Source organism: Asterias rubens, chromosome 19 (assembly GCF_902459465.1).
Source record: "Asterias rubens chromosome 19, eAstRub1.3, whole genome shotgun sequence".
NCBI classification, from domain to species: domain Eukaryota; kingdom Metazoa; phylum Echinodermata; class Asteroidea; order Forcipulatida; family Asteriidae; genus Asterias; species Asterias rubens.
In genome coordinates, this window is record NC_047080.1 from 5,275,852 (window position 1) to 5,301,814 (window position 25,963).

The following is a 25,963-nucleotide window of genomic DNA, read 5'->3' on the forward strand; positions in this document are numbered from 1 at the left end:
AGTCAGAAGCCATACAACCGTTAACTGCCGTGTAGCCAGGGATCACACCCAAATTACGATACAACCTGGGAAGCGGCAGCCAGGGGATCACCTTAAGGGGATGCGACTTTTTTGTTTCAGATATCAATATAAACCACAAGGGAAACTGACTGGGTAAATCTTTTAAACTTGTTTACTTCCCTGGACTACTCCTGGTCAATATGTTTTATTGTCCGAAAGAAGATATAAAACGAAGATAAAAGTGTAAAGTTTCTGATTCCTGATACTTTGTTTGTCTTTGTATGGATTTACTTTAAAGGCACTGGACACTATTGGTAATTACTCAAAATAATTGTTAGCATAAAAACTTACTTGGTAACGAGCAATGGAGAGCTGTTGAAAGTAAATAACATTGTGATAAACAGCTCCCTCTGAAGTAGCGTAGATTTCGAGAAAGAAGTAATTTCTCACTAAAATATTTGAATTGAATTTGAAACCTCAGCTGAGGTCTCAAATTCAAGCATCTGAAAGCACACAACATTGTGTGACAAAGGTGTTTTTCTTCCATTATTCTCTTGCAACTTCGACGACCAATTGAGCTCAAATTTTCACAGGTTTGTTCTTGTATGCATATTTTGAGATACACCAAGTGAGAAGACTGGTCTTTGACAATTACCAAAGGTGTCCAGTGCCTTTATTGGGCAAGTTAATTTGGAGAAGGTTTATGCAGAGATTAGGAAGATGAAGAAAGGAAGATGACTTACGTTCCAACTGGTTCTATCTCACCCCAGACTCGGACATACTCATCCAGGTGATGAGCTCCCAAGATAGAAGCGTCTCTCGTTAGATAATCAAAATTATCCATAATTACAGCCACAAAGAGATTCAACATCTACAAATAAAGAGTGAGATGATTACAAAACTTGGAAATGTTTCTTCTTTCAATCAATCTATGTCAGCAAATATCAAGTAATAAACCAAGAGGGAAATTGACGTGGCAATGTTTATAGAACTTGGGGTTGAACAAAGACAAATTTACTCAAGTGGGATTTTGACCATTGAGCTCCACATTATTGTTCCACCTGAGCTATCTAGCCCTATACTGGCAGTTTCCCTATTTTGTCAATATCTTTGTTTGGGTGCCAGTCTACCTGATTGTAACAAGTAGCAATTTTTCCCCCAGAATTTCTGTATTCACTTTCTTTTTAGTAATCATTTTTTTTTACAATGATGTTCTGCATCATTATTTCATGCTGTCCTGTCAGGGAAATTGTGTAAATAATTGAGAATGACATTTAATTTTGCTTAAAAAGTAAAACAAACGACAACAGATTTCCATTTCTTTGTGTATAAAACTTTGCGTTGCCAGCCTTCAGCACTTGCGCGATCAGGCAACAAACAAACTGGTCTATTGCCTCCTCCTACTTGCTTGGAGAATAATTTGATTAAGCATCTAAGATGTGACTTACAAGGAAAGAACAAAGGAAGATGAATGATACGAAGTAGAAGTAGGAGAAATCTGAGCCACATCCATTTAGTTCATCTTCAGTGTAGTTGGCTCCAAGACTGCCAACATCACAAGTAGAATGAGAATTACATGACAACATTATTAGCTGCCAACTCTCTCCGGTAGCACACCTGTGGGAAGTCAACCAAGGACCAGAAAAACCAAATGTCAAATTAAGAAAATAATAACAGTTGATACTACAGACTTGAGCGTTCTTCATCTTTAGCAAACTTTTTGTAAACACTTGGTTTTAAGTAAATCACTGCACCCTCGTGTAAAAAATAAATTAAAAAGGAATCTGGCCAAACAAAGGAGCAGGCATTGTCGGATAGTTGATTGTATCTTTTTTAAAGAGAGATTTCCTTGTCTAATAAACTCTGAATAAGTTTTCATTCAAATCTCTTTCTTTGTCTTTGGTTTGACTTCCATTCGACCTGAATGCTTGCTTTTTCCTTTTTGCATAGCACATTGTATTTTGGTGTTTCGTGCAATTAAGACAATAGAATAAATAAATTTATTCCAAAAAATTGTTATATTATTATCACCAAATAAAATGACTTTATAAAAGCAAATACAGATGGGGATGAAGAATTGAGACATATGGTAAACTAGGAATGGTTAATGGTAGAGTTGGTTAGTCCGAGAAGGTGTAACAGGGTAGGGGGTTTGGTTTTGGAGTTGGAGATGCGGGTGAGGTGTGCATGGGGGTGCTTTGGGTGCTGTTTATTTTGGGAGGCGATGAATGAGACTATACAATTGTTGCTGTGAATGTTGAGAGGGTGCAGTAAAGATGATAGTACCAGAAGGATATCACATGCATTATATATGGGTAGTATATAAAGGAAAAATTGGGTTACTTTGCATTTATTTACATTGCTGCAAGCTTACTATTTATCTAAAACCTACAAATCGCTGAGCCAATGAATGGCTGACTAAGTAACTACTGACCAATCACAATGTGTTTGAATCAACACAAATATTGACTGTTGCTTCAACAGTATTCATCTAGCCATGGTGATTAGGGTTCATTAATGTCTTCATTTCATTGGTCAAAGAAACCAATCAAATCAAGCGGGGCTGACCAATCAAATTGAAACCAACCAGAAAGCAACCAATCAGCTCACAGACATTACAACCAACCAATCAGAGTTGTTGTAGACCAAACAAACACAAAAGACAAACACAACTGCGTTAAGTTAACAACAAGATATCCATCATGCAAATGAATATCAAATAATGGAAGCTTAATTTTGTACAGACCTTGTTACAAATAATGGCCTTCAGAACATACTAGTTACCGGTACACTTTTATCAAATAAATTAGCCCAGTTGTGAATATAACCAGACCTATAGTAAGTATTAGGTACACAATACACTCAATGGGAAGGTACACATTTGGTTATTACTCAAGACAAGTATAAACTTAAAAACTGACTTGGTAACGAGCATTGGAGAGCTGTTGATAGTATAAAACTTTGTGGGAAACAACTCCCTCTGAAGTAACGTAGTTTTTGAGAAAGAGGTAATTTCTCACTAAAATATAAAAACACTTCTAGCTAGAAGATTATTCCAATCTGAAAGCACAACAATTCATCCAACAAGGGTGTTTTTTCTGTCATCATTTTCTCGCAACTGCGATGATTAATTTAGCCCAAATTTCGACAGGCTTGTGATTTTATGCTTATGATGAGATACACCAAGTGAGAAGACTGGTCTTTGACAATTACCAAACGATACAGTATACAATTTGTACACAAATTTGACAGATGAATGCCTTTATATTGTCCAGAGACCAAAATAATTCTCGGAAATTATTTCAGACATTTATGTCTTGACTTGAAAAGACCATTTAACATAAAACAATGCACAGAGACCTTAGCCTACAAACTATTATACTACTGCGTTGACCTAAGTCCAACCAGGGCAACATTTAGCCTACAAGTCTTTGTGATCATCACAAGCATTTTTATACCTAGCCAGGGCTAAGAGCACAAAAAATAATTACAATAATTTGGGGGGCTTATCATCCTTACTCGCAGCTAAGTGCTGAATTGCGAAGGACGCGGCTACAACGTGTTCAAGAAGCAGGCATGCAAGCTGCCAGCCACATCAACCCATTATGACCACGGAGCACACCCAAGATCGAAAGTGTTTGATTTTTCCCCGAGGGAGGAAAACCGGATAGTCTGGAAAACCCTTGTGGCACAGCAGAGGACCAACGCACAACTCAACTCACATAATGGCCCTGGCCGGGAATCGAACCGGGGTCACCTTGGTGAGAGCGGAGCACTTTACACACAAGCCAACCATGCCAATCAATGTTTCATCCACTACATTCCTAAACAAATTTTGGACTGTAGTTTAGCTCAAGCTAGGTCAAACTAATTGAAACTTTGCACGGCGAAAGCATAACTAAGAGAGGTTTACGGGGAACACCATGTGAAAATCTCTTTTGAGTTGTGTTGGTTCTGAAAAGAACCGATGGTTAAGGACTCAACGCTTCGATCAGTGTACTCTGATCATCTTTGAGAGAAAGTAACTCAAAGCTAGACACACTTTGTAATCCAGCAACCTCTTTTTACATTATGTTGCTGGTAAACTTCTCAACCATCTGGTAACAAAGTTTGTGAATGTTTCGCCGAGACACTACAATATTAAACTATTTGTTGCTTTCACCCATGTACTGCATCTCTTTGGAACTCCTTGCCTGGTGGTTGTTTCCACCCCCCCCCCCCCCCCACCATCCTACATCTGGACTGTTTTAAGAGGAATATCAATTCCTGCCTCCAGCTCTCCTGAGTTATTTTCATGTTTAAATCATTTTTTGTTTTTGTAGTCCCTTACCTAGAGTGGTGTTTAGCCTTGTTTGGGGCGAACTTGCATAAACAAAAAAATTTAAAAAAATCTATATATTTTTGGTTTGCGATAACACAGGGGTGAGAGTCATTACTAACGAAAAAGTCTGAAACTTGAATACAAATTCAAAGGTTATGTTGAAATGATGCCATTTCTACCATTGGTAATCCCTAGGGTTATAAATTCCAAGGAGCTTTTGGAAACAGTATCCAAAGCACTTGAGAAGTAGACCAATGAGCAGGGTTTCTTTGTTTGTGGAAAAAAGTATTGTCTGATTTTCTTCACCATGCCGACATAAAAAGTCTGAATTCAGCCAAAAGTCTGAACAATCTCATCCCTGTAGTAACACCATGTGTGTATCTTACTTGCCAGGTAGAGTTTGTTCTTAGAGAACTGTCTTTCTTTATTCCACTACCACAAAGTAGATTTATTGGATGTTCGGGAGACTTCTCAGTTCTAAAAAGAACTGTCCTGCTGTTTAACCACTACCTGGGCGGAAGGTGTAGAAAATTGGCTGGGACTACTACTTTAGCTTTTAGGATCGTGATTAACTGCACTACTGCGGAGTCAGTACTTGAATTGGTCGTGAAAAAGTTCTTGAAAAAATCTAAGAAGCAACACTAACTAAATCAAGCTGCAAGGATTAGTAGCAGTTAGTCCGACTGTACACTAGGGTTGGAGTTACATGCATGCTACCTTATTTTTACCTGAACAATAATAAAAGCGCGGTGATGAAATCATGAAAATGATTGTATCTCGTGATACCGGTGGAATCATCTATCCTGATTGTACCAAAAATCTGCGTAGCATGCAGAGTACCGATGAAAGGGGTTGGATATAGAAGCATGAGGGAAGGGTGAAATGGGGTAAAAAAAAGATGCAAAATGGAAAAGAAGAATAATTCATGAGATGGATATAAAGCAAAAGATGACAAAATGATCAGAAAGAAAATGGCTGCCATGAAGGATTGATTGACCTATTGCCATGGTTACCGAGGAGAAAAGGCTATTTTAGATGCGACTGATGGAACTTTGCTGACGTGAGTCACAATGATGGGATAGTTAGAGAACTTGATCACTTAATACTTGATTCCTTATGTGGAAAAAAGTTGGAGAGAATTTTGAGAACTTTGATAGTTTTTATATTTGGTGATAATTTTGATAATTTTGAGAATTTACTTAGGAAATGTTAGATAATGATGTTTACTCTATCCCATGTTGTTTACATCACTCAATTTCAGGTTTTTGAATTTTACAAAGGGTTCGTGGGCATGAGGTTTTTTTTCCCTCCTTAGTAACCATAGCAACAGATATATCCGGATCAATTCATGCATGACAAAGCGTGACGCTAAGTCAGTCTACCTGAACAGTAGTAGAAGTCCCATGAAGAAGTTGCTGAAGTTATTATTACGATTAATGGCTTTGCCGTCGTCCGCTATGCTGATATTGCCGAAGATCTGAAACAAAATAAGTCAGTGACGACCCCCCCATGGGAACACAACAGGAAAGACAAAGTCACGGACCAGGTTCAGTTAGGTTTGTTAGTTAAAATAATACATGAAACAAATGGAAACATAACATACGCCTTTTACTTGTTGAATGACGACATTTTGTTGTTGTTGTCACATAACTGAAAGCTTGATTTTCAAACGTTACCGTGACAAAAAAAGTTTATGGCCTGATGTTTTGACCCAAGTAGAGTCTTTCTCGAAGGCTAAATAACAACACAACATCATTCTTTTGGGTATGCTGCCAAAACATAGAATTTGAACTGCCTCTAGCTACCGGGCAACCTCGGTAGTCTAGTTGGTTAGACACTGCTCTAGAATTGAAAGGGTCGTGGGTTCGAATCCCACCTGAGTAACATGCCTGTGATATTTCTTCACAGGACTCAGGAAAGTACTGAGTATACAGTTCTACATGTAACACACATCGGTGTATTGGTAAAAACCAAAATTAATGCTCCATCTTTGGTTTGTTTGTTTGTTTGTTTGTTTGTTTGTTTGTTTGTTTAAATGAGCTTCCCATCAAGGGAACTCGGCAACTCCCACAAAGGGATATAAACACCAAGTCTGTTTGATGTTAAAATCACTGTGCAAAGTGTCACTGCTCTAAAACTGATGAAGGAGCCCTATTTCATAGAGCTGCTTAAGCACAAGTAGCTAGGCATAAACAGAATTATGCTTACCAGAATTAGGTTACCAGCCAAACAACCATGTCACAAGTACAAATTGCGACTGGTATCCAGCTAGTTTCTGCTTAGCAGGAAACTGCTTAGCAATATTTTCTTTCCTAAGCAGCTTTATAAAATTGGGCCCAGGGAGCCCAAACCGGGGCTGGAGCCCAAACCGGGACGGGGAGCCCAAATTGGGCCCAAAGAGCCCAAGTTGGGCCCAAAGAGCCCAAGTTGGGCCCAAAGAGCCCAAGTTGGGCCCAAAGAGCCCAAGTTGGGTCCAAAGAGCCCAAACCGGGACCGGAGCCCAAGCCGAGGTTTAGGAAAGGTCCTTTGGATGTGATTGATAAAGAACCTACCTGCATGCCAATGATTGCATAGATGAAAAACAGCATGAATGTTAGAAGACAAACCCAAGGCAGCGACTGTAAAAGAACAAAAACAATTTCAACATTTTACTTTTTACTGTTTACGCAACAACTAGTCCCTCTTATGGGAGTCAGGTTGGTGTAGTGGTTTCTTGCCGTGCCATGCACCTCAATCCTACATGAGGCACTATGTGGATTGGGTTTTCAGTCCCTACCTGACTGCGTGGGTTTCCCTGGAATAATTCTCTGGGGGTTTTCCTCCCACATCTTAAACTGAAATGTCTTCATTTTTTGTCTTCTCACCATGTCCATACGCTGAAAAGGCTTTGACAAGTATTAGTATAGATGTGGATGTAGATTTTGAGAGGCATTGTATGTACATGTAACTGTATGTTCAGTGTGCGGTCACACCATGTGTACATGTACATGTATATCTACTTTGCTGTGCAGATTTGTCCTTGATAACTCCTCTTCCTATTTGTTCTACTGTCGAGGAGTATGTTTCAGAATTCATCTGTTCTTTCAAATCATCACTCCTTTATAAGGAGTTCCGGACCACTCCCCTTTTCTCACCTTGAATGATTGTACGAATGTCCAGAGGAGGATTCGAATGGAGGACCCTTGACGGAGTAGTTTGATCAACCGAGCAGCACGGAACAACCTCAAGACACTGAGATTAATGAAGCCATCCTGACCGAGGGGGAAAAAGTTTGAATATTCAAATATGCAAAATCAAATGATTTGAATATTCATAAGATATCCTTCAACAATAGACCCTTCCCATGAACTATGTACATTGCACATAGCGCGTGCGCACTAACATTTTGGTTGGCAAAATGAGGGAAAATCGCGCTGTTTTGTACGTGGCTAATGGCTGTGTGACGCAGACGCGATTGCGCGTCTGCTTAGTGCACAACTCTATGGCGTTTGCCAACCAGTAGGGTCTGTACGAATGCGTAAATGTAATAAGCATATTTCATGGGAAGGGTCCATTCAAATTGTTTCAAACTTCTTTAAAACTTCATGCAAATACAGTGTGAAATTTAGGATTTTTTTTTTTTTAAGGTTTGTTTCTTAAGCCTGGTTCATGCTTTATGAAAATTGAACAAACTAAACAAAATTCGCTTGGTCACATTGGAAACATATCTTGAACTTGGCTTTAAAGAATGTTTTGATTGACTCCAGCAAATAAATCTCTTCTACAACAGATATTAAATTTGCATCGGGATAAAGAATATCTCTTCTAGTTCTTGCATATCAATTTGATTAGTCTAATTCAATCAGTTTGTGCGTTTCAAAAGACTTTTTGTCCAAATCATTTAAGCAGTCAAAATATTAATGCTGTTTTTGGTTTTGTTTTTCATTCCGAGATACTGTGCAAATATAGTTCAACTCACAACAGGTTATAAAACAAAACAAAGTTTTATACAACCGTTTAAATCTGACGAGAAAACGTAAAAACAGGTTACGGCTACTACAGAGTCTACCACCCTCAGCGACATGTAGCATAGCAAACAGCAGCAGAGGAAGTGGGGTCTGTCTAGGCCGTTGGCTTAAGGGTTGGCTTCGTGGTGAGAGAAGGAATGGATGGTTGGTCCCCCCTTGGGGAACAGAGTAGGGGGATTTCCGGTGGGGATTTCCAACAGAGGGTGAATGGATGGAATTGACGCTATACTTACATCAGGCTACAAGAGGGAAAAATCAGAGACAAAAACAACAAATTATACGAGCATGCACCGGATTTGGGGGGGTTGTATATTAACACTGATGGTTTAAAGTGTAATATAAGGGGGCCCTATAGGGGGAGGGGTTAGGCGGAGGAGGAAAAAGGGGTAATAAATCCCAGGGTTCCCTGACCACGATGACCTGCTGTAAGAATGACGGGACTGTATCAACATTCAACCAACGGAGGCAGGAAATGCAGAATTCGACATGACTTTTCTTTCTCAACAAAGAACAAGTATTTTTGATTTTTCAAGATATCCTTTTTACAGTGGTTTGATTTGGCTGAAGGTTCTGTCTTAAAGGCAGTGGACACTATTGGTAATTACTCAAACATTGGCCATCGGTTTAGCGTTTTCGCGTCTCGGTTGAGGCGCAGTGACAATCGCTGTTCGGACCAACCAGTGACCGATTTAAGGACTCGGTTGGGCTTTGGTTGGGGTTGTCAAAACGCAGCCCTTATGTAGGTGGTGCAAATAGTCTGGTTCCTTATATGCATTTGTGTTATACTCTTTACGTAAAACCCAGGGAAGCAGACTGAATTGGTCACAGCATGGTAAAGCTTAATGCACGCATGTCTACTTACTCCAAGTTTCACTGCAGTAAGACACTTATTAAGGGAATCCTACACAATTGAATTGAATTCTAATGCCAACTACTGCTTGCCAAACTTGTTAGAGGTTATTTACTTCACATAAGCACCATGTAAGTTAGTATTAATGTTAAGACACCTAAATACAGTTTGTTGCAATGTAATCTATAATCAAGTGTCCTCAACTCAAAATAATGAAAAAAAACAAAAGTAGCTATGTAATTATCCCATATTTCAGTATGACCATCATTTTAATAAAAACAAAGTATGCTCAACTGACAACTCTTAGGCAGCATTTTAGCAGATGAAGTTTTAAAGATATCGTTAAACCTTTTGTGTAATACTGGAACCGTTTTTCTTTCTTTTCAAAATATTGGGCTCAACTACAAAAATAAAGGCTACCGACTACATGTAAGTATTAAAACCTTGGAAGGGGAGGGGCTAGGGTGTTGGTAGGGGAGGGAGGGTGCTCAGTTATTTGAAGAATACTTACCCCGACTTGAGTTATAATAGCGTCGGCAATGCTTCCTAGCACAGTGATGAAGTCAAATGTGTTCCACGCTGCACGGAAGTAGTTCTATATGAAAGGTTTAGATTCAAGAAGTTAAAAAAACAAAAACTCTTGCCATACAGCAGGAAAATTTACAGAAAAGACATTTGAGAAATGAAAGATAGATGGAAAAATGTGGTTTGAAGATGACCGCAAGAAACACTTGTTCACTTTATAAGTTACTTTTGACATTGAGAGTTGAAGAATATATTTTCTGAGAGAAGGTTTCCAACAAAAATGACCCAAAACAATGACATCTGTGCCAATGACTGATGAAAAATCATATTTTTCTTTTGCAAATAATACTAAATTGGAGAGAGTTTTAGAAGAAAAAGAAGTAAAGAAAGAATAAAATGAAAACTAATCAAGAGATTATAGAAAAAGTTAAAGAAGAGGTTTTAGAAGAGGTATATCACTGTCTTAAAACTGCCTTGATCCTTTTGGGAACCACTGGAGTTTATGAAATAGCAATGGCTGTTATTTAGAGCAATTCCAAAGAAATAATCGTTGTGCTTCAAAAAGTATTACCCCTAGTCAATCCCCTAATTATCCCATTTTCTTGAACCATCTCAGCTCCCTGACGAGTATACAGCCTGCGCTGCCAAATAAGTAGTATAACAATCTGAATCTATCACAAGGACCATATCTGCCCCTCGTGGGTGAAGAGAAGCAATTAGAGTCAAGTGTAGTGCTCATGGACACAAATAATTGTCATGACCAGGATTTGAACCCACACCCACCAACATAGCTTGTATACACCTGCAACCTAGGACCTCCTTGTCCCTCTTTTGCAACAGCTCCCGTTGGTTTTGTACACGTTTTCCAACTGTGGACCTTTCCCGAACCGTGGACCCTATTGCCCTCTTTTGTTATGGGTCCTCGGTTTGAATAAGTATACATGTACCTACCCACCCAGAATTGAGTCTGACACACATTAATTGCTTTGCTCTAGAATGCATTACGATATGTGAGCAGACTATTTGATCTCATTGTCAAAACACGCATTTGAAAAAAAACAAAAAAACTTTTATATGATTTTTTTCAACAACAAAAGACATTTGTGAATGATATCCCACTAGTAATCAGACAGATAGACAGTAATAATCCCTGGATTGTAATTTACATAAAAACAGAAAAAGAAATGAGGAATGATTATAGAACGCATCATTGCAATCACAACAAAGTCAATGTTGAGCATTAGTCAAACAGATGCTGAATATTTTTAGTTCGTGCTTTCTCTAGTTATTTTTCTCCAGAAAGAGGACACAATTTCCTTTTTAACCATCTCTTCAAAAGATTTTCAAGAAAGTTTTCAAGAATACTTTCTCAGCGTCAGCAGTCTACTAATGTTATGATGTAAAAGTGATGTAAAAGAATTTGTTGTGACTTTATACATGTGTATATTTAAAGACACTGGACACTATTGGTAATTGTCAAAGACCAGTCTTCTCACTTGGTGTATCTCAACATATGCATAAAATAACAAACATGTGAAAATCTGAGCTCAATTGGTCGTTGGAGTTGCGAGATAATAATGAAAGAAAAACCACCCTTGTTATACATAGTTGTGTGCTTTCAGATGCTTGATTTCGAGTCCTCAAAATCTAATTCTGAGGTCTCGAAATAAAATTCGTGGAAAACTACGTTACTTCAGAGGGAGCCGTTTCTCACAATGATTTATACTATCAACAGCTCTCCATTACCCGTTACCAAGTAAGGTTTTATGCTAATAATTATTTTGAGTAACTACCAATAGTGTGCACTGCCTTTAAACTGGATCAAAGATTCAAATTTGTCAGCTCAGCAATAATAAGGTTCTTAACTGCAATTTCATTATGAAAAATGTGTATACAATTGATAAATAACCCAAAATCCATATATAATTATAATAGTTTTTCTTGCTTTCATTAACCAAACAATTTCTTTTGAGATGACTCTTGATCAACAACCTAAATAAACCAGAAGCTCCAAAAAAAAGCAAAACCACTTTGATAAAATGCAATAACAACCTGATAGTCCTGAGCCGACAAATTGAACAACAGAAAAAGTAAAGTTTGAATGAGAATTAAATTTTGACAAATAAAACAATGTAGACCATACACACAGCTTGATTGGTCACAAACATCAAAATCATCAAAAACAATGCCATGAACCTGCACACAAAATGAATTGTTCAAATATTTAAATGAAGAGCATCTCATGCATATGCAACGATTTTATGCAAAGTAGGCTTGTTCATGCATCATCAGCCATTGAGCATGGGTCATGAGATTGGACATTTTCAAACACAAAGGTAAAGGGCAAATTTAGGTGACAATGGGTACATTTTTAAAAATCCATTGCATATTCAAATAACGTCCCATGTTTTTTTAAAGAACTTTTGAACCAAGTATGAAGAATTCTGTAAAATGCACATTCAATTTTGCCACAAAATGTGGTTATTCACATACTATTAAAAACAGTGTTATCAGTTGAACTCTGTTAAAAAAATTGTTTAGTTGATGGAAAAATTGTTTAGTTGTAATTTCAAAACACATTACACCAATCCGGATAGGCAGTATGCCCCGCCCATCAAGGTGGGTGGAGCATAAATGATTTAATTTTAGGCGCTTTTTATTGGTCAAGGAAGGTTGGAATTGGAAAGGTAACCTGCATTCTTAGCTAAAAAAATTAGTCCACAGTTTAGAGATTGGACTTCTTGACAACTTTCACCTCACAAAGAATCAAGATTCTGAAAGGTTTCCTTGAAAATCTACAAAAGACATATATGTTTCAAACTACATTGTGTATTTGGAAATTTGATAGTATTTTTCTTATTACTACAGCTACAGAAATTGAAGTAGATGTCAGCATACTGCTTGCATGAGAAATTCAAATGAGTGGGTGTGGTTGATTGACAGTATAAACTGGGTGTGGTCTTTTGCCAAATCCGGATTGGTTCATTCTAAAAATAGGGGTTAAAAAACTGAATTGATATACATGTAGATCTGTTTGTACCTTTGGCCCATAAGCAATGAGCTTAAGAACAGCTTCAATAGTGAAGAGCACCGTAAAGGCGATGTTGAGGTAAGCTAGAACATTAACGTACTCATCAGATGCTTTATATTGCTGGGTGATTCAAAAAATTGGGGGAGATGGAATCGGGGGGGGGGGGGGGGGGGGGGAAATGGTAGAGGAGGATAGAGGAGGTGTTTCAAAGAAGAGAAAAAAGAAAATAATACACATTTGGATGATAATGATTGACAACATGCATGGGAAACTGAAAAGAGTTCATGTGTTTCAATTCCAAATTTCTGTCTGATAAAGATGCTCATGTTGATTTTAAACTACTGATAAAAGTACAGCGGCAAAAGAGTTTGCGTTTCATACTTATTTGAATATATTTCAAAAGGTCTTTACTGTTCAGGAGATAAACAATTTGAAACTGAAAAACATCTTCTCTTTTGATTTTTCAAAAAACGAATGATAGCATGTATACGTCATGCTAAACAACAATGACAACAACAACAACGATGACAACAACAACAACAATGCCAGAAACAACGACTGACAGAGGCACCAAAGGATATTATAGTAGACTTGTGGACAAGTCGATAAATGTCTGTCGCGGCAATAGCGTTCCCACTCTCTCTGCGATTCCCGCAACACTGGCGATTTTCTCGCAAGACTGCTGGCCCCTGCGAGCCTACTGCTCTTGTGCTGTGCAGTCTCATAATTGGGAAGTAGTAATCGGCAGCCGGCAGCTCCGCGCTAGGGCAGTGATCTCGCGAGAGAAGTATTCAATCGCAGAAACCTGAATCATTACACCACCACACCATGACTTGCGACACAGACCATTTGTTAACGACTTGTCCACAAGACTAATACAATAGCTAAGATGGACGGTGGAAGAGCATAGCCCAGGAGGATGATGATGCTGCTGATGATTTTGGTGATTACACTCAGTAGAAGGTAGATCTTGCTGAGTATCTTACCCTTGGTCCAAACCCAATTAGCTTGAGGATTGCTTCGATTGTGAAGAGGACTGTGAACGCTATGTTCAAATACTTCAAAGTGTCCGTGTAGGTAGCCTCAGCCTTATATGTCTGAGGATAGGGGGAGGCACCGGGAGTGCCCATTGTTAGTCAAATTAGTAACTGGCTGTGTTCCGAATTGGCAGCTACATGCTACGGCTATGGCTAGATGTCCACCCCAACATGTGCTGAAGTATGGCACGCACTTAGCAATGACCGTAGCCGTAGATGTAGCCACTTATTCGGATACAGCTCTTGTTTTTTATGGAAAGGGTTAATCTACAATACACTGATCCTGCAGTAGGCTGTAAGAGTGTTTCTTTATATGCAACTCGTGCAGAATATTGTCGCTGGATAATTGAGTAATTCGCGTCATGACGTCTGTGCTCAGCGGCTACAATTTGTTCATTCTTTGTAAATTGCTTGATTCCAATGTTCGACATGTGGAGGGGCTTAGTGATTAGCTTGTTCAATCAAAACCAACCAACCCCAGGTCATTAGAGTTTAGTGCTAGCATTTCAAAAGATTGATGTTTTGCAATAAATGGAACCTAATCGGTTCAAATCTCAAGAAAAAAAAGAAGAAAAAAAAAAAAATTCAATGTGTAATAAATGTTCGTAGTATGACTGGTACTCAGCCCTACACTAAAGGAACTGTGTCATCATGATCAACGCAGGTTTGTGGCTGTACATGGGATGATGAATTCTCATCCGGTTACAAGACGCACATGCGCTCTCCATAGATGCAACTTGGAGTTAGGGCGCCCTGGTGCTGTATCTGGCTGAGAGTTCATAATTCCATGTACATCAACAGGCTTTGGCTCAATTTCATAGAGCTGCTAAGCACAACAATTTGCTCAGCATGAAATTTCTTCCTTGATAAAAACAGGGTTACTAAACATTTCCATTTGTTGCATATTGCTTGTTACTCGTATTCAGCTGTCGTTTGCTTATCCTGAAAATCATGCAGAAGTTTGGTGTGCTTAGCAGATGTGCTTAGCAGACCTATGACATTGGGCCCTGATTTGATTATGATGACACAACACCTTTAAGGATCAGTGTATTTCTAGCGATGCTGTCTTTATACAAAGCACTCAAATAGAATAAAGAATTGAATACAATAACAGGTGTCGTCATCGCTCATCTACCCCATTAGGAATCCTTGGTATCGCCATTCTCAAAATGGGCTCAAAAGGAACTTTTTTGTTGATTTTGATGCTATTTGAATGTCTCCTGATTGATTGAATGGTTTTTCTATTGGTGGACATATCAATGGCTTCAGCTCCTTAAGTGGTCCAAATTGATATTGATAGCTTATGTGAGCAGTGTTGTGTCTGATTGGCAACCATAACTTCGAGAAAATGAGTTGCAGCTTCAGAAAAGTGTCCAAATTAGAATAGTTTAATTGAATTGTGAAGGGTTGATTCCAATTGTTACCAGAGAAGAACATTGGTTGCAATGCAAGTATCAAACTTGAAATAGTTCAATTGAGTTTTAAAGTAACAATTTTGGTTGGCAACCATACATGTAGCTAGCAGAAAATGAGTTATGTCAGAAAACTACTACCGGATACACATTGGAATAATTTAAGTGCATTTTGAAGGGTCGATTCTTATTGGTGTCTATAACTCCATGAAAATTGGTTGCAACATTAGACAAGTATCCCAAGTGTTATGAGTGATAACGACCCTGTGCATTGTTATAATTGCTAGACTACTCTATTATTCCATTCTTCATCATGGTTAACGCCATCTTGGTTGTTTCTCATTCAAGTCATTGTAAGGCCGTGCCGAAACGGCAACTTCGGCTAAAGCTGGGGCTAGATCGCGTTCGTCTGCCTATTCTTCAACACTGGCAGACGCGTTGATCTAGCCGTAGCTGTAGCCGAAGTCACGGTTTTGGACACAGCCTAACTGAGCTTGAGGTTGATGAGAAATTAGTCTGGCTACTTCTACTGTATTATAATGTAAGTATCAGTATTGAAGATTCGCTATAGAGATCATGGGTAGACAGGGAATATGTCATAAGGTTTATCGCGATTCAGAACCCCAATGCGTTGTGGGTAGGCGGTTGGGGCATTTGCGACCGCGCAGTATGTTGTCATGCCAACATGCGCACGCATGGCCAATATCTTTGTGTGGGTTCAACAGCACCCTCTCTTGATATTTTGCCATTTGCGATAAACCTTATGATGGCGTTATCATGATGAAGGTTTGGACTACGGACTTCAATAACTCATCTAGCATCTCTGCCACAATATTAAGAAATAAAAAGCAGAAATTAAGACATGTCCGTCAGTTGAAGATATGTCCATTATGTCAAGTCCTGTTGGAGAGGGTTGAGGTGAGGGTGGGGTTAGGGTCAAGATCAGGGTCACAGTAATTTAACAGTTGGGAAGTAAAAGAAGGTCAGTCAATCAGATAATCAATAAGGTATTATTAGCTTGCATCGGAAAAAAACAAATTGCACTACGATCAATAATATGTGTAAAAAAACAAACCACAATCAATACTTTATCAATTATTGACTAAAAAATCCCCAATTAATAGTCTGTAAATAGTTGTCAGTCAATAATCGATTCAACAATGAACAGCTTATCAATATTCAGTCAATAATCAGTTTAGCATAGAACAGCTATCAAACTATCAAACTATTGATCAATAGTCAATTCTTCAGTAGTCAAGTCAACAATGACTGGCTTATCAATAGTTGGTCAATAGTCATTTCACAGTGAAAGAACCAATAATCAATAGTTAGCCACAAAATGATTAGTAGGTTTTCTTGTAACATCTACCACAGCTGATATAAATACCTTCATCATCAGAGCTATGGTATTCAAAGCAATGAGGCTCATGATTAAATACTCAAATGGCTGAGACACGACCAGCTTCCAGACTTTATACTTGACGGAGTTCTTGTTGGTCGGTACAAAGCCATCCGTTGGTTTAGCGTTGATACAGAACTCTACACATTGTTTCTGCAGGGAACACAGAGAAACAAAAGGCAAATTAAAATACACTGAAGTGAAAAAGATGAACAGGGGTCGATTACAGAAAGATTGTCCAAACTTAGGACTAGTCCTACAAGCTATTAAAACATTTAAGGCTAGTCCGAAAGTTGGGCCGATTAACTCATCCTCCATGTAACTCGAGATAAGACTAGTCCTAACTCTTTGTGAAACAGGGGTCACATAGAATGTCCGAACTTAGGACTAGTCCTACGAGCTATTAAAAACTTACGACTAGTCCTAGAGTTGGGACGCTTAATTCATCCTTATTGAGATAAGACTAGTCCTAACTATACAATTTGTAAAATCCGCTCCTGGGAGGTAAGAGAATGGACTAAAAAACTAAAGGCAAGTTTATCTCAAAAATGAACATGTACTTGATTTAAATTTTCAATCTGGACTTATTATGACCTAAGCCAGGGGTGGATTTTACAAAGATAGTCCAAACTTACATAGGACTAGTCATAGTGCTCTTTAGGTGTTATTAAAAACTTTAACAAACTTAAGGCTAGTCCTTATTTATTACGAGTACCTCGTCTTGAGTCAAGATGAGACTAGTCTGAACTCTTTGTGAAACCCACCCCTGGAACTCCATGAGATTGCGGTAACATAATTTAGACAAACAAAACTTTAGGATAAAGCGGGAAATAAATGAGAGATGATTCAACAAACCTGATTCTTATCAATATCTCCATCTTGGTAGTCTTTATCTCCTTGCTCCTGAAAGGTGATGATGATCAACGCAACGAAGATGTTGAGGAAGAAGAATGGAAAGATGATGAAGTAGACGACGTAGAAGAAAGCCATCTGGATCTTATTGTAAGGTGCTGGACCTTGGCCTTCTGTGGTCGCATCGATGGAGTGCTTTAGGACGCTGCAGGTAAATAATAAGATCATCAAAAATACTTTCATTATTCTGTGGTGATGCATTCTGTAATGAGGCATCTTGAAATCAAATTCAGATAAACAGAAATTACATATTTTTACCGGATGAACTCATTTAGATAAAAAATACAAATATTATACCATAATTTGCTTCTCTTCATGAACGAGCGCAGGGGGTAAAGAGATAGTTATGCTCTTAATAAACATCCAGAGGTAAAGTAAGCGCAGCAAAGAACGTTTTTACGATGCGATGACAATAATTGTATATTTGGTTTGTGGTAACACCTTGTTTGTATCTACTTGCTAAGTAGATTATGTTCTTTTGAGAACCTCTTGCCTTATATTCTACTACCGAGGAATAGATTTTTCGGATAGTTCGGGAGACTTCAAACTTTTGAAAACAATTGATGACAATAAATACTTACAATTTAAGGCTGAAGTTATTTTACGAAGCATTTGGGTTTTGAATGGTTAATCGCAATTTTGATAATTCTATACTTACTCTGGCCATCCTTCTCCAGTAGACACTGTAAACAACGTTAGTAACGCTGCAAAGACGTTGTCGTAGTTGAAGGGATATTTCTCCCACTCTCTAGGCTGAGTGTCTCTAATCTCATCTCCAGTGTACACAAAGTAGTTACCTCTGTATAAGCAAAGACAGACAGATGTCATGAAGGAAAAACAATGGTGGAAATTGCAACATTTAGTGATGTTTTTGCAGTTTGCTTTGGGATAAAATCCCTTTTCCAGTGACCAATATAGGACTATTTTCAGTCAACAACTTTTTTGTTGCTGGCAGGAACGAGTCCTGGTTAGGCAACATGGTTGGCTCCAATTCAAATCAGTGCAATCAAAGTTAGGCTGTGAGGAAAGTAGTCTGGTACCTTTTGGGTACAATGACAATCAGTGATCAATTCTAACAGCATGCACTGGGTACTATGTTGCCTCTAGCTACCGGGCAATCTCGGTGATTCTATTTGGCAAAGGTCGTGGGTTCGAATTCCACCTGAGTAACACCCGTTTCAGACAGGTGCTCCAGAGTCGTGCCGAACCAAATTCTGAATTAAGTACATGAAAAGTTAGACATCTGAACGCGCTAGAAGTCAAAAGATTGACTTTTGCAGTCATTTGGAACGACTCTGGAGCGCCTTGGTTTCAGACGCCGAGCCAATGTAAATGTTATGTTAAGTTCGCCTGTCTGAAGCAAAAAGTTATTTGGGTCAACTGAGAGTCGCTCCCAATCTATTTGGTTTTGGTGCACCTGTCTGGAACGAGTGTTATATGCCTTTTCACATGACTGTTTTCACAGAGTATACAGTTCTAAACACACATCGTTGTATGGGTAAAAGGAAAGAGTATGGCTTACTTGCATTCCTCTCTGTTATGTTTAGAGGGATCAGTGCAGTAGAAGAATCTTCCTTTGTATAACTGGACTCCAATCACAGCGAAGATGAACATGAATAGACCATACACGATGGCGATGTTAGTCACATTCTTGACTGAGTTCACAACACAGTCGAACACCGCCTTCACAATAAAAAAGTATACAAAAGTGATGTTTGAAGCTTTGCATAGTGTAAGTTATATTAAACTATTTCTGTGATGTCACTCTATTGTTGAAAGTGTAGATTATTCTTACAAATCTACCCTTAGCTGTAGATTCGTTACGAATCTACACTTAAGTGTACGTATTCTGCAGTTGAGTGTAGATTCATAACAATAGAAAATTACTGTCTTTCCAAACTGAAACCAAACATAGCTGAAAATACGTTATATTTCAATTTACAAAAACATTTTCCAGTTTAGAAAAATTACTTACTAAATAGTAACACAATTTATTGTTAGCTGAGAAAGCTGACATGTACTCAATAATGTTGCAAGATGCCTATATATTTTGTAAAATAATAATAAAATGTCACCAACCATCATTTGAAAACGTGTACGAAATTGATCGACTAACTAGTGTTATTACTATATTGAGAAATCAAATTCATTGAAACTGTCACATAACCAATGGGGGAAATAGTTAAAGTCAGAGAAGAGACTCTAGAAGAAGAAACTCTCAAGTGTAGATTCGTAAATACAATGACCAGACCGGCTTTGGGATTTTGGGATTGGGATTTTGGTTTGAACTTAATAATCAGTGAGTTCTCAGATGGAAACATACAAGTAAGAACTAGGACTAAATACGATCCTCTTTTGTACCTAAAACTTTCAAATCCCCTTCTTTGTCTTTCAGACGGGCATGGAACTTACTTTGAGTTTGGGTACCCTCTTGATGGTCTTGAGGGGTCGAAGTACTCGAAGGACTCTGAGGGATTTGATGGTATTGAGATTCTTACTAGCTCCTTTATCCGTACTGCCGGCTCTGAAACCAAAATCAAAAACCAACAAAGTCTCAATTCATGCTCAAGATATACCTTCAGAATTAAAGATGGAAGTTAAGCCCGCTTCATACTTCCTGCAAATGCTTTGTGCAAAGCAAATGTTCTTGTGTCACAACTGGAAAGGGAGGGCGTACCGATTATTGCATCACCAAAAGTCACTTCGCATTTGCACTTGCAAGAAGTATGAACGGGGCTTTACACTGCAATAGTTCGGATGTCACACTAATTCGATGCAACAGAATTTCCATGGCTGATCATAAAGCATTGCTACAGGTATCACAATTGCTGTATTTTCAAGAAAAAAAATTCCTCAAAAAGTTTAGAGTTGAAACAGACAAAATTTCAAAAAAACATTCCATGGGTGCTCAAAACGGTCTACCCACAGGAACCACAACAGTTTTAAAAGGATTACATAACCTCAAAAAGTTGTAAAATGAAACTCCTTATCTTTTTTCTTTTTCTCCAGAAGCAATCAGAGCATACTGATTGAAACTTCGAGTTGAAACCAAAGGTTCTTTTCAGAACCACCCTCAACTCATTTAAAGATAGCCATTACATGGTGTTACCGCAAAACCTTTCCATATCGTATTTCCGACGTGCAAAGTTTCAAATCCTACTTAATTTGAAACTGATAACTCTTTTCAGATAACCTCATTTCTGACTCTGTTTTTGAGATGAAAGTGGATTGAAATGTCCAGAACTTTTTATCTAAATTTTCTAATGAAACTTACGATGCTTGATTGACGCCGAACGCAACCAGGGCACAAACGACGACCACAGAGTCAAGAATATTCCACAAGTCTCTGCAGTAGGAGCCCTTGTGTAGGAGCAGACCCATGTCTAAGATCTTCAGAGTCATCTCAATGGTGAAGATGGTGGTAAAGGCATAGTCAAAGTATTCCAACACCTACAGTGAAAAAAAGACATCAGACAATGAACATAATAATAATAATAATATCAAAGTCTTATATAGCGCAAGTATCTACCAAACAAGGTACTCAAGGCGCTGAGTATATACAAACTTTCAGAAAGATAGGTTATTACAGTGATTAATTCTGAGACCCAATTATTCAGCACCATAAAATATACGTTACGTTATCACACGCGCGAGTGGAATACGGGGAATATAGCGCTTCTGCGTCCCATATCCAACGAGGCCGAAGGCCGAGTTGGATATGGGACACAGACGCGCTATATTTTCCGTATTTCCATGAGCGCGCGTGTGATAACGTATTTATCTTCAAGCAAAACACAAAATACGCATGGTAGTGATATTAGCCGTGCAAAACAGGTTTTTATCACTACTCCATTCTGCGAATCTGATTGGAGGATTAGCGCGTACATGTACTTGACGTTAAGGGTTGATACAATATAGGTGCTTGGGCACATACAGCAGCCACAGCCAGGAACACTGGGGCGAACCCCTTCTCATTTCGATAAATGCACTGGGTTATTTTACATGCGTTACACAACACATGGGCCCAACGGCTTTACGTCCCATCCGAAGGACGAAGCTATGGTTAAGTGTCTTGCTAAAGGACACAAGTGTAAACCATGTATCTAAGTTGGATTTGAACCTTTGCATGGTGAAAGTTGACCGGAATGTTATTGGCTCAATGAACATTGCACTAATGTAAAGCACATTGATACGGTAAAATACCCTATTTATTACTTATTATTATACTATAAAAAATGCAAAGTGTACACGACAACTTGAACTATTGATATTCTAGACTTACCGCGTTGTATTGACTCTTGTTGTTTGGGTCATCAATAGGGTTCTCCATAGCTAGTGTGATACTACTCAGAGCAATCACCACCATGATTAAGAAATCAAAGTAGCGAAGGTTGACCACGTAGTGACAGAAACGTCGAATCCTGTAGGACAAATCAAAAACATATTTTTGAACTTGTCCATTCCAGATTCCTTTTCGCGGTCGTGTTACCAATAACTGTTTGGGTTGAATTAGCCATTGGTTACTCCCTGGCCAAAGACTGAAACAGTTATTGGTTACAGCCGCGAAAACGCAACCCGAGATTATAAAGACATCAATATAGAGGATTCAGCATCCCCCATCTTAAGGGGAAGAGGCAATGAAATGAAGTAATTTATGGGTTGCTTGTCCAAGAGAAACTGCAACTAATTCAGTAGGATTTGAAACTTTGCATGGTGGAAAGGTTTGCGGTAACACTATGTAAAGACTATCTCTAATGAGTTGGGGTGGTTCTGAAAAGAACCGTTGGTTTCAACTCGACGTTTCGATCAGTATGCTCTGATCGTCTTCTGGAGAATCGAAACGTCGAGTTAAAACCAACGGTTCTTTTCAGAACCACCCCAACTCATTAGAGATAGTCATTACATGGTGTTACCGCAAACCTTTCCATACGGAACTAATTCTTTCTGAAACTGAAGAGAAGAATGTTGGAGCATTGGTTTTTGGGAGACATTGGAAGTTTAATTATTGTGCAATTGTAGTTTTCAACTTTTATATGCATGTATAGTTGATTATAGTTTTATCTGTAACTGTTTTTAAATGATACCTGTCAATAGCGGTTAGGCGCTGTGGGATAATAACATTAAAATAAAACATCTGTTTTGGGTTGGGTGACTCGAAGAGTGCGGAACCATCCTTCTTGGTGGATGGAGAAAGGAAGATTGTTTGGGAGGAGTGGTTTGTAGGAGGGAAGAGGAGGTAAGACAGTCTACTACTTTCGGGTTGGTTATCTTGAACATCTGACAAGAAGAAGGAAAGTGTAAGACCATCCTCCTTGGAGGATGGACTAACCTCTTTGGAGGATGGAGAGAGGAAGGTGGATGGAAGGAGGAGGTAAGACGGTCTGGTACTTACGGGTTGGTGGTTCTGAAGATGATCCTCCTTGGAGGATTGAGGCAGGAATGGGTTGCTTTGGGGAAAGGGAGTGGTTAGGAGGAGGTAATAGAGTCTTCTACTTACGGGTTGGTGGTACTGAAGATGAAGAGTGAACTGAATGGAACCATCTCTTTGGGACCATCTTCATCTTCTTCTCCTTCTACATCAAGATAAGTCAAATAAATATCTCAAAACCACAACTCTTAGGGCCTTGTCACATGAGGCTACTTTTACAGGCAACTTGGAGGCAACCATTCGTAGTGCACTGTTACAGGACCACTTTGGTAACACATTGAGTCATTCTTATTAAACAATGTCTTACAAACCCCAAGAAACAGAATGTGAACATTCAAGTGTGAATGGATTCTCTTCTTGTTGGAGATTGCCTGGAACTGGTTGCCATTAAATTACCTTGTGTGACATGGCCTAAAGTTTAATTATCTGTGGTTTCTTCAGTCGTATAATATTAATGCAAGGATAAAACTATGTGACCATTGGCATTAGTCAACTCTAAAACTAAAAATATAGTTAAATTCTATAAACTTATGAACATTTTAGTTCAACTTAAACTTCTGTTCTTCACCCAGTATTAAAGTGGCCGTATAGAAATATTATACAGAAATATCTCCCTCCTAAATCACCAACTGGTACCAATTAAAAAGTAAAACCCTTCATCTAACTAGGTAATATGCAGATACAAGTAATTAGGTTGAACAAATAACATTTACCTTTTCAATTGTTTTTATATATAAAAGATTACAAAATAACAAATAAAATTGTCACTTTATTACTGTTTTCAATCAAAGTTGATTTTGAAAAGTCCATTTTGATGGTTTTGTTTTCATTACATTAACATCTCTAAGTATGTCCCCTTCATATCTTCTGGATATCAAGTTGCCATAGCAACATAACTTGATGTGAAGAGGACATATTTTTCTTATTTTGGTCTTGCCTTCTTCTTCATTATTGTTGGTTTTGCGGCAGCACGGACAGGACGACCAGCAATCAGAATTACAGACGGCCGTGATACACGGGCAACTCACTGGTCCCATGGTAGGACATGGCCATGGAATACCGTTGACATTCATATAGGTATACCAGCGGCGGTACCAGGGAATTGGAAGGTCCGCATCCGTTACTTGGACGTCTGGTTGAGGTTGGGGTCATAGGTTGAAGGTCAAATTGGGTTGTGGTGGTGGTGGTGGTGGTGGTGGTTGCACAATTAAGTCAGGTTGGAGCACAATTAACACAAACCAAAACAGGAGAAAAAGGAAGGTAAACATGTGCGGGTTAAAATGTGAAATAAACGGACAATAGACAATCATAAAAACAGGGTTTGGTTTTGTAGAGCGACAACAAACAGTTGCTATCAAATTGAACTGAATCAAACAAATAATGGTCCTATATTGAAATGTACATTATGAAGAACATTAAACATGTCGTCAGATCATAGAGAAAGATGAAGGTGAAAATTGGCTGATATAACAACTTCTAAAATAATAATTTATTCATTTATTATGCGCATGTTTTATAAAACAAATTCTTGTTATAGTAGGTTTTTTGAAGTTTATAAGAAAGATTCAACCTTTGTTTTGATGACAGGTCAGAATTTGCATAAAATAAAAGAAGATAGTAACTGAAAAGTTTGTACTGATATAGGTTTTGACTGTGAATTGTTAGCGAATGACTTTGCATAAATTAAGAAGGTTAAACTGGAAAGTTTGTGTTGAAAAATATACCTGTGACTTTGTATTGTTAGCGAATGAATTTGCATATATTAAGGAGTTGATTTGAGAAACCAAAGATTGGTTTGAGGATTAGAATAAGCGGCTCTGTGTTGATGAAGTAGAATGAATGTTTGTATCAGGAATAATAGTGTGAGGGTTAATTCTACTCTGTTAAATAATCCATTATTAACAGTTATCAAACCCAAACCAAGATCATATAATTACTCAGAATGCATGAATTCTCCCAAGCACTAATATGAAGAATGTTGATTAATGTGTTCTCTTACTAGACATATCAGTTTGATATGTGAAGGTTCTTAAAAAAAAAAAAAAAAAAAGGAATGAATTCCCAAGACTTGATGACAAGATGCAGAAAAGTGATATTGATGCACAAAAGAAAAGACAATGAACAAGAAGATGACTGGGAGTAACATCGGATGAATACGTACAGGACAATGGTGGGTACGGAGGTGGGGTTCTGACGGTGAAGGGTAAAGAGGTGAGATTAGGCAGGTGAGAGGTACAAAAGTGAGAGGTGCAAAGGTGAGGGATATGGGGGATGAGGGTGAGGGTAATGAGGTTCTTAGTTCTAGGTGTGAGGGCTAATTGGGGAGCTTATCCAGCATGGAGTCTAGAGGTTTGAATAAACCAACTCCTCGTTTTTATAGCTATGCAAAGCTACAATTATGGCATTTGTCAGCCCTGAACAAAGATTCAGACAATTTGGGAATCACTCAGGATTTTTTAGACTTGACGCATCGCCAAACATTTGCAAATACAATTTTGAAGAGACGTCTTTGCAAAGGGGGGTTTGGAAATTCCATGGAGAGTCTCCGAGAAGGTTTTAGAAGTGTTAGTGCTAATATTTACCATGATTTAGGGATAACTTCTAAAGAAGGCAAGGCCAAGAGAGATGTAATGTAGTAGAGCCCGGTACCAGAGAGTTGATGATCACCCAGTAAAGTTACCAATGAACACGCGTATAAATTAAGCACCATGACAGACTCTTGTTGCGCCTAGTGACCAAGGCTAGGCGCCGATGGCTAGGGCTCAAGCTGAAACCTAGGCTTTAAGCCAAAGCCAGGACTCAAAGCTTAAAGTGTAAGCCAGAGCCTGACCCACAGCCAAACTTGAGGATAACAAGGTCTCAGAAATCTACACAGATCTAATGCTATTTGATAAAACCCTTCACCAACTAAATAAGTAGAATCGCTAGGGATAGGAAACCCTAGTTCAGATAATGTGACTAAATTATGAGGAAACCAATGTCAAGAACCAGATCTAATGTTTAACTCATACAAAGTTCCTTTAAGATACAAGCATTATAAT

The 25,963-nt window shown here is 38.4% G+C and overlaps 1 protein-coding gene across 12 annotated transcripts in view; it reads right to left on the reverse strand.

The window, feature by feature from the left end:
• Nucleotides 1–25,963, reverse strand: part of LOC117303065 (voltage-dependent P/Q-type calcium channel subunit alpha-1A-like) — a 126,227-nt gene that overhangs the window by 42,648 nt on the left and 57,616 nt on the right. For 8 of the 12 annotated variants that reach the window (XM_033787128.1, XM_033787126.1, XM_033787123.1 and 5 more), the window contains 17 exons: nt 23,860–24,054; nt 22,992–23,067; nt 21,777–21,915; nt 20,769–20,944; nt 19,907–20,018; nt 19,017–19,177; nt 18,153–18,293; nt 17,438–17,639; nt 16,571–16,735; nt 13,721–13,831; nt 9,690–9,773; nt 8,562–8,567; nt 7,456–7,572; nt 6,874–6,939; nt 5,704–5,798; nt 1,449–1,617; nt 744–871 (listed from right to left, as the gene is read on the reverse strand). In XM_033787128.1, the coding sequence (XP_033643019.1) occupies nt 744–871; nt 1,449–1,617; nt 5,704–5,798; nt 6,874–6,939; nt 7,456–7,572; nt 8,562–8,567; nt 9,690–9,773; nt 13,721–13,831; nt 16,571–16,735; nt 17,438–17,639; nt 18,153–18,293; nt 19,017–19,177; nt 19,907–20,018; nt 20,769–20,944; nt 21,777–21,915; nt 22,992–23,067; nt 23,860–24,054 (2,143 nt within the window). Of the gene's footprint in view, nt 1–743; nt 872–1,448; nt 1,618–5,703; nt 5,799–6,873; nt 6,940–7,455; nt 7,573–8,561; nt 8,568–9,689; nt 9,774–12,743; nt 12,855–13,720; nt 13,832–16,570; nt 16,736–17,437; nt 17,640–18,152; nt 18,294–19,016; nt 19,178–19,906; nt 20,019–20,768; nt 20,945–21,776; nt 21,916–22,991; nt 23,068–23,859; nt 24,055–25,963 lie in introns of all 12 variants that reach the window. The other 4 variants (XM_033787122.1, XM_033787125.1, XM_033787124.1 and 1 more) reach the window with 4 other exon arrangements.